The 9,325-nt window shown below is 46.4% G+C and overlaps 1 protein-coding gene across 2 annotated transcripts in view; it reads left to right on the forward strand.

Annotated features, from left to right (window-relative positions):
* The window catches only part of LOC149289378 (bridge-like lipid transfer protein family member 1), a 91,537-nt gene extending 85,653 nt beyond the window's left edge, over window positions 1-5,884 (forward strand). For both annotated transcript variants that reach the window (XM_089490693.1, XM_089490694.1), the window contains 5 exons: window positions 2,863-3,066; window positions 3,353-3,547; window positions 4,043-4,177; window positions 4,950-5,115; window positions 5,668-5,884. In XM_089490693.1, coding sequence (XP_089346819.1) covers window positions 2,863-3,066; window positions 3,353-3,547; window positions 4,043-4,177; window positions 4,950-5,115; window positions 5,668-5,884 — 917 coding nt within the window. The remainder of the gene's footprint in view (window positions 1-2,862; window positions 3,067-3,352; window positions 3,548-4,042; window positions 4,178-4,949; window positions 5,116-5,667) is intronic.
* The last annotated feature ends 3,441 nt before the right edge of the window (window positions 5,885-9,325 follow it).

Genomic DNA, 9,325 nt, shown 5'->3' on the forward strand with positions numbered 1-9,325 from the left:
CTGACAGATATCCAGGGAGATCCGGCAGCCGGCCCATCTTCCCAGCGGCAGAAGGAGCACCAGGGAGGGGGTGCAGGTGGCATCCCTCCCCAGCGGCTGAGTGAGAACCCAGGAGATGGCGCAGCTGGTCAGTCTCCCCAGCGGCAGCTCACAGACCCGGGAGCGGAGGAACCGGTCCTCGCTCCCCAGCGGCTGATCCCAATGATTGGAGCTGAGGGTATTGTCCCTCCTCCCCAGCGGCTGGCAGATATCCCGGGAGATGCGGCAGCCGGCCCATCTCCCCAGCGGCAGAAGGAGCACCACGGAGGGGGTGCAGGCGGCATTCTTCCCCAGCGGCTGAGTGAGGACCCGGGAGATGGCGCAGCTGGTCAGTCTCCCCAGCAGCAGCTCACAGACCCGGGAGCGGAGGAACCGGTCCTCGCTCCCCAGCTGCTGATCCCAATGATGGGAGCTGAAGGTATCGTCCCTCCTCCCCAGCGGCTGGCAGATATCCCGGGAGATGCGGCAGCAGGCCCATCTCCCCAGCGGCAGAAGGAGCACCAGGGAGGGGGTGCAGGCGGCATTCCTCCCCAGCGGCTGAGTGAGGACCCGGGAGATGGCGCAGCTGGTCAGTCTCCCCAGCGGCAGCTCACAGACCCGGGAGCGGAGGAACCGGTCCTCGCTCCCCAGCGGCTGATCCCAATGATTGGAGCTGGGGGTATTGTCCCTCCTCCCCAGCGGCTGGCAGATATCCCGGGAGATGCGGCAGCCGGCCCATCTCCCCAGCGGCAGAAGGAGCACCAGGGAGGGGGTGCAGGCGGCATTCTTCCCCAGCGGCTGAGTGAGGACCCGGGAGATGGCGCAGCTGGTCAGTCTCCCCAGCAGCAGCTCACAGACCCGGGAGCGGAGGAACCGGTCCTCGCTCCCCAGCGGCTGATCCCAATGATGGGAGCTGAAGGTATCGTCCCTCCTCCCCAGCGGCTGGCAGATATCCCGGGAGATGCGGCAGCCGGCCCATCTCCCCAGCGGCAGAAGGAGAGCCAGGGAGGGGGTGCAGGCGGCATTCCTCCCCAGCGGCTGAGTGAGGACCCGGGAGATGGCGCAGCTGGTCAGTCTCCCCAGCGGCAGCCCACTATCCCGGGAGCAGAGGAACCTGCCCTCCCTCCTCAGCAGCAGATGATAGCAAGGGACACCGTTCCCTCCCCCCAGCTGCAGGCCGGACCCGAAGATCCCTTAGCCCCAGCAGAAGCGCTGGCAACAGGGCAGAGCACCTCTGGCCTCTGCACAGCACCTACAACAGGGTTCCAGGGAGATAAGGCAGTCGGCTCATCTCCCCAGCGGCAGAGGGAGCAACAGGGAGGGGGTGCAGGTGGCATCCCTCCCCAGAGGCTGGGTACCCTCCAGGGAGAAGGGGCAGTCGGCACTTCTCTCCAGCGAATGGTATACGCACCGGGAGAGGCAGACGTTGGCCGGGTAAGCGCTACCTTTGTAGGAGCAATCGAGCTAGGGGACTGTCACAGAGGCCTCCATGCCATGGGTTTCTGGAGGGGCCTGAGTGCCAGCCTTCTCCCTACAGACTATGGGCCCGGGTGCAGAGCGCCACACTCCAAAGACTGGGGAGCAGAGACAACCTAATGCCCACCTATCTTTCCCGGACAGCCCCAAGCCGACCCGTTAGGGGTCTAGCCGGGTCTGCCGGACTATGGGGGGGGAGATGTGACGGCCCCGGGTTAATCGGTACCGTCTGTAATAATTATTGGTTGTGATACCTGCATTTCCCAGTATATGTTGTGATTATGGTGTGTGCTTTTGTTCCCCTTGTTTGCTACCCTGTCCAGGTGCCACATGTCCTGCCCCTCCCTCCTTACACAGACTACAGTAGAGACCCCCTACTGGGCTGAGGGCTAATGCTCAGTCATATGCAAAGGAGGGCAGGATGTAATTCCCTTGTGTCTATTGGACGCAATTCCCTTGTGTCTATTGGACGCAATTCCCTTGTGTGTCTATTGGACGTAACTCAATCCCTTGTACTGTTTAAATGCCCCTGTGTTCCCAAATAAAGGGAGTTCCTGTTTTACCTCACTACGAGTCCTGTCTTGTTATTGAGGTAAGCCTCGGTGCTGCCCTTATTAGGGCGGTAGGGTGCTGTATTGCTATACTTCGGTATACTACAGTACGGCCGAGGTTCCTGAAGAGCTGTGTTCTCTGCTATGATCGCGTATTGTCCTTTTCAGGACGATAGCCACCCTGTGTAGCTCAGTTTCGGCTAGCCACAGACAGTGAAGGGGTTAGTCTCTGGTGCCCCGGTGGCCATGGGGCGAAGGAAGCAACGTTCGGCGGGCGTACCCAGTCGGGGTACAGGTCGGTCCCGTCACAACCATCATCATGAGTAGGGGAGTTAATATGTTGCTGGAGATCAAAAGAGGAAGTGATAGAAAGAAATTTTGAAGCCATGGGACTCATTGGGGTGTCAACTGGGATGTTGAAATCCCCAAGGACAACAGAAGGAACATCAGAGGAGAGGAAGAGAGGGAGCCATGAGGAGAAGTGATCAAGAAATATGTTAGCCGGGCCAGGGGGGCGATATATAACAGCAATGCGTATGGAGATGGGATGAAATAGTCGGATAGCATGGACTTCGAATGAGGAGAAAGAGAGTGATGGGGCAAAGGGAATAGGTTGAAAAGTACAAGTAGGGGAGAGTAGGAAGCCTACCCCTCCACCCTTCTTGTCAACAGGCATTAGAAACCGTGTCCTTCTATTCCAGTATACACAATTCAGGTTTTACACTTTTTGTTATGTGTCGTGCATTGTTGTCTTATAGTGACTGGATATTATTGATTGCTTGCCTCTGTCAAATCACCTTTTCTGTCTATGCTGCAGGTTCGAGTGACCACTCTACATACATTGTCCAAACACTCGATTTTCACTTGGGACACAACACAATGGTCACCAAGCCTTGTGGTGCTCTGGAGAGTCCGATGGCCACAATCACCAAAATAACCCGAAGGCGCCATGAAAACCCACCGCATGGTGTGGCGAGTGTAAAAGAATGGTTCAACTATGTAACTGCTATGAGGAATGAAGGTTAGTGAACATCAATTTAAACAGAATTCACAATAGGGGCAGGCAACAGTTTCACAAGACTTATCGTGGACATAAGTATGCTTTTATCGCCATTTTCTATTTCCAATATTTGGAACGTTCCACTGAAATTAAGTGGCTCTACTTCCATATTTTTCTTTTCTCCCTTAAATTCCCACGAGACCTCATTGTTTGTTGGAATGCGAAGTGTCTGATTAGCAGGGAAGATATTTGGTCACCCAAGATACCACTGGACATACGTGTCGCTAATTGTATATTTTGCTTGTAGAACTTAACTTGCTTCGAAATGTTGATGCTAATAATCCAGAAAGCAGCACAGCAGTGAAAAACTCGAGCTTGTTGAGTGGCTTTCGGGGAGCTTCCAGTTACAATCATGAAACGGAGACCATTTTTGCATTGCCAAGGATGCAGTTGGACTTCAAATCTATACATGTACAGGAACCACAAGAACCCACGTTGCAAGGTAAACAGGATTGTTAATCCAATCAAACCCAAAGGTTGTATACTTTTCTAGATCCAAGTTGATACTTCTAGATGAATTCATACAATGAAGGAGAGCAGAAATGTGAATATAGATACTTTTTAGTGGGCATCAGTGAGCCGTATTCAATGCATCATTTTAATGTAAAGATGATTGTGTCGCTATATGGTACAAGCTTCCCAGTTATACGGAAGTTCATATTGATGATCTCAATTTCATGCTTCTGTACCAAGATCATATACTTATTAGCCGTGATGTTTTAAGAAGTGTAGACTTGGAGGTCACATGCAACATAGTTCTTACTGGCTCAGACTTCTTCTTCCAAAGCCAGTTGATGGGATGAACATTTTTATCGGAAATTGTGGTCAGTATGATGCCACTAAACCCAGTTTCACTTATCAGTGTCTTTGGGACATGCCTCGCTCAATAGATGTTTTTTTTTGCATTTGTTAGTTAAATCATTTTCTTCTCTTTCAGATGTTGACAGCAAACCAAATGTAGAATGTAGTGTCGTAACAGAGTTCACTGACCATATCTGTGTGACAATGGATGCTGAACTTATTATATTTCTCCATGATCTAGTCTCTGCTTATCTAAAGGAGAAAGAGAAAGGTAAAAAAAAAAAAGTGATGTTTTTTTTCCCCTCATACATATGAATTAAAGTGAAAGTTCCATTACTTTTAATATAGTGAAGTACTAAAGAGAATTGTGGTTTGTTTCAGTAAACTTTATCTGAAAATCTGGAGGCTGCTTTATAGGCATCATGGTATATTTTGGTGACATTAAAAAAGTGGCTGATTTTTATGGCAATACTAACAAAATGCATTATCCCACAGATCTTAATTAGCCAGTGACCAGGAATTATTTTGTTTGAATGTTGCTTTATTTAAAAGTTTGTTTCTACCACCTCTGAGGTAATTGGTACATGAGAAATAGTCTTATAAAGTTTTGGGCTTGATGTCACTGATGAGGCAGCATGAAAGATCAGCAGTGACTTTAAGCTAAAAAGCAGCAAAGACACATGGAAGACTGTACCTTTATACAGTTACATGGGACAAGAGAGAACTGCCAGATTGCGGGTCTGTAGATGGACGCCGGAGTGTTATACAGAAGGAAACCAAAACACAGCGCATTCTTTCTGGAAGCGGGACAACATTTGGATGCTGACTGTGACATATTATGCCCTCTCTCTTTCTGTATGTTTCTGTATGTATGTCTGTAAGATATGCATGTGTCCAGAATGAGTTGTGTGGCCAGCAAAGATAATTATAAAAGAGGAAAAAAAAGACATGTTATGCATTTGCATTTTCAAATATGCACTACGTTCCAATGAACCCTGTATTCTAGACACTGTAGTAAAACATCTTGTGTTTCTCTCCTGAAGTTATATTCCCACCTCGCGTCTTGATGACCCGCTCTGGGCAGAAAAGCCCCGTAATCCAGATTGATAACAGCTCGTCGGAAAAGGAAAAGGAGGAAAACACTAATTACACATATGTGGATTGGCGGGAATTTATGTGCAATACATGGCACCTAGAGCCAACGCTCAGGTAATTATCAAATGTTCTGATTTATGCCTTTTGACTTTAATGATTTCTTCATATCATAATATCAAATCAGTATAGTGTATATACCGCATCTGATTTTCTTTAGTAAAGATATTCTTCGAAGACCTGTCAATATTATGCCAGCTGCTTTATGGTTAACTTTCATATTTCAAATTTAGTGTTAATATATGGGTCATGCATTACAAAAGGTAAAGCGATGCATTAAAGTATTGCATAACGTTGGGAGCTTTAATGATGCTAGTCTTCCGACTGGTTATCGCTAACCAAAGCAAGCAGTCATAGTCATACACAACACATAGATATTTGGAAGTCTAGAATTATACAATGCTATTTTATATAAGTAACAATTTCATATTAAAACCATGAAGGTTAATGGCAGATGGGTCCATTGGTTCCTAAAACCACAACCGTCACCCCGGAATGATCTACAGTGGGGTTCACATACAAAGTATTCAGTCATCACAGTAACCGATGCAATGTACCTGTAGCAAACGATATCACAATATATCTACTATGTTTCCGTCTCTATTCTAGGCTCATTTCTTGGACAGGAAGGAAAATTGACCCGGTGGGGGTCGATTACATACTTCAAAAACTTGGATTTCACCACGCCAGAACCACTATTCCAAAATGGCTTCAGCGCGGGGTGATGGATCCACTGGACAAGGTTCTGTCCGTCCTCATCAAGAAGCTGGGTTCCGCTCTGCAGGACGAAAAAGAAAAGAAAGGAAAGGACAAAGAGGAGCATTGAACACAAAAGACGAGAACAAAATTGTAGACTTAACTAGAACAAGTTTTTATTGTACAGTAAATTTGTTTTAACAGTTGTACTTGAAAGTGACAAACCTAACCACTATTTTATTTTTATTTAAAAACTTAGCACTTTCATCCCTGGGAGCCATTTTCTTTTGCATTTCTTTCTACAATCTCTCCTTTTGGCCTTTTTTGTGAAGCTATTGTGATGTGCTGCTATGAACAGTGTGTGAAAGCTCACATCTGCTCCTTTCTCACCTCTGAAAATCCCATTCCTGCGCCGTATCCACCGTCAAAAAAAACAAAACAAAGACTCAGGGATGAGAGCTGTTCTAAATTCCGTTTTGAATGTTCTGGTTTACTACGGTGCATGCTGCCATTCCGCTGCGGATAAAAGCATTGCGTGAATATGTATATTTTGGTTTAAACACTGTAAAGTTGTTGAGGATAGCATTATTACTTCTATGTGCAATATGATTTTGTGTCGGTTATAACTGCAGATATTAACTGTGAACTATTTTTGTTTAGATTTTTGTTGGTTCTAACAATAAACTCTTGTTGACAATGTGGATTTATACATTCGTATTATTGACATTGACCTTTATAGGATCACTTGTACAGGTTGAATTTTTCTCACCTCAAGATTTAACTGTTAAAATAGATATCGGAGCTCAAGCCAAAGTGTTAATGTTTTCTAGAGCATTGGCCAATATTTGAATAGTTATTGTAACATGTTTATGCAGGATGACTCTTGCAGTCCTGGGCATTAAATTAACATTAGTGGGACATGCAGCTTCGAAAAAATGGCTGGTCTTCGGTAAACACAAGCTATCTGCCTACATTATTTTTATTATTATACTTTATTTATAAAGCGCCGACAGATTCTGCAGCGCTGTACAAGATGAAAATGTTACAGATAACGACAAGTACAATACAGCAATTGACATACAGATACAAGAGGAATGGAGGGCCCTGTTCCCGCAGGAATTTACAATCTAGGTGGGCAAGGGTGAGAAACAGGTGAGGATTGCGTGGTAGTGAATGACGTTAATGTAGGGCGAGATAAAAGTAAGTGGGTGAGAGAGAAGTTTTGATGTTTGTCAGTGGTAGGTAGGTTTTTAGGGAGCGTTTGAAGGAGGGTAGAGTATATTTGCTGATGAGGATAGGTAGGGGGCATCGGTGTTAGTGAGAGTTAGTGGCAGAGGCATTGAGGACAGATTGAAGAGGGGATAGTCGGGAGAGAGGGAGGCCAGTAAGTAGGTTGTTGCAGTAGTCTAGACGGGAGATTAAGAGGGAGTGGATTAGTTGTTTTGCTGTGCTAGCAGTCAGGAATGGATGAATTTTGGAAATGTTACGCAGTTGGAAGTGGCAAGATTTAGAGAGTGATTTGATGTGAGGGATAAAAGATAGGTTAGAGTCTAGGGTCACTCCGAGGCAGCGGACTTGTGGTGAAGGAGAGATAGTGGTACCATCGACAGTGATAGAAAGGGCAGAAAGGAGAATAGAGTTAGAGGGAGGGATTAGAAGGAGCTCAGTCTTAGACATATTTATCTTGAGGTGGTGAGAGGCTGTCCAGGAAGAGATGCCAGATAGGCAGCTGCTAATCTGAGAGAGGACAGATGCAGAGAGAATGGAGGAGAAGCGGCTTAAACGGGTTTATAGACAGAGAGAAGCATCTTAAATGGGTTTATATATAGGGAGTAGCTGCTTAAACGGGTTTATATATAGGGAGAAGCCGCATAAATGGGTTTATATACAGAGAGAAGTGGCTTAAACAGGTTTATATATAGGGAGAAGCCCGTTTCTGCAGTTTCTCCCTGTATATAAACCCGTTTAAGATGCTTCTCCTTACGTATATAAACCCGTTTAAGCCGCTTCTCCCTGTATATAAACCTGTTAAAGCAGCTTCTCCCTGTATTGAAACCATTTTTCATAAATAATAACGTGCTTTCGACTCTTTCACTTCACTGTTTATGAGGCGCCATCGCCAGAAAGCTTCTCCAGCAACAAGGGCTGAGCAGGCCCCGTATAATGTGTAATTCAGCAGGTGAGGAGAATCTTTATTTATTATGCACGGTCAGGGTCTGCAGAAACAAGCTGGCCCTGCATAACGCATAGTCCAATGAAGCAAAAACCCAACTGATTGAATCATACAGGGCGAGCCATACTTTCCCTGCAACAGAAACTCACTGGATGATCCACACTCTGTGTGTGTTTTGGTGCGTATATAATTTTATATATTCTATAATGTATAGAAAATGGCGGAGTGATGCAGAGTAAGGTAACCCGGAACAGGCCTTACAATAGAGAGGCCAGGCCTAGAATTAAATCCTTGACACGGTCATGCACCAGTTGAGTAAGATTCATACTGCCGTATCTGTGATGTATGTATTGATGTCGGCAGCACAATGTACAGATACAGAATGCGCCAATGAATATGTGTAGAATAATAGCCCGAGTACCGTTATGGCGCCAAAGCATTAATCAATAGTTCGCTATTAATATAACGCGTGATACTGGGTTAAACGCCTCTAACCCATTAAACTATCGCCCCTCCCCGGATCCTCGCTTTAAGCGCACAGCGACCCACTCTAACCCAACCAATGGCGTATTGCCCGCCCCTACGCGGAGAGGGCGTGGTTTGCTGACGCACGTGCGCGCACCGACTGGGGTGAGGCCCTATTTCCTGAAGAGCGGCGGCTGCTGAGGAGTGCGTCTGGTGTTGGGTAACGGGAGGCGAGCGGGATCTCGTATACAGTCTGTGTGCTTTTTCTGTTTAGGTCATGTAAGAGTGACGACTTTAGGAGGGTATTTTCGGTCCCCGCCACGCCCTCGCCGATCCCCTTACTCACGGCTTCTAAACCGCTCGTGTTACCCCCCCCCGTTCCTGGCCCTAGCTAGCCGATGGTCCGTTATCTCCTTCACAGCGGGCTGTTAAATATTGAATAAAGTGACCTTAACGTTGGGCGCACTTTAAATCACTATTGGTTGAGGCCAAGGTCAATAAGGGGAGATGCAGGTGGGTGTGTGTATGTGTATATATATATATAGAGAGAGAGATAGGTGCGTGACCTACTTAAAATTAGTTTGTTTCTTAAGTATGTATAAGTGGATTCTGTAGTACCCCCTCATGTGTTCGTTTGCCCTGCGCCCTAGTTATCTGCCACAATATGAGCTCATTAATATGCGTCATTCTGTGAATATGTCTCCACTGTCTGGAGTGCAGAGAGTTTGTCTAAAGAGCATATATATTGCTCTTTAGTATTGGGCAAAGTATTTGGATTATTCTCGCTGAGACACTTAGTGTCGCTAACGGCCCTTCTAAAGAAGAATGCGTGTTAAAGAACGTTAATATACATTCTTCAGAAACGTCCTCGAACTGCCGTCCGTCTCCGTGATCTGGTGATTCTTGCTGCTGATTGGCTGTTTGAAAAGCCAG

Source organism: Sceloporus occidentalis, unplaced genomic scaffold, assembly GCF_023333645.1.
Source record: "Sceloporus occidentalis isolate IW3139 unplaced genomic scaffold, rSceOcc1.0.p SCAF_46, whole genome shotgun sequence".
Taxonomy (NCBI): Eukaryota; Metazoa; Chordata; class Lepidosauria; order Squamata; family Phrynosomatidae; genus Sceloporus; species Sceloporus occidentalis.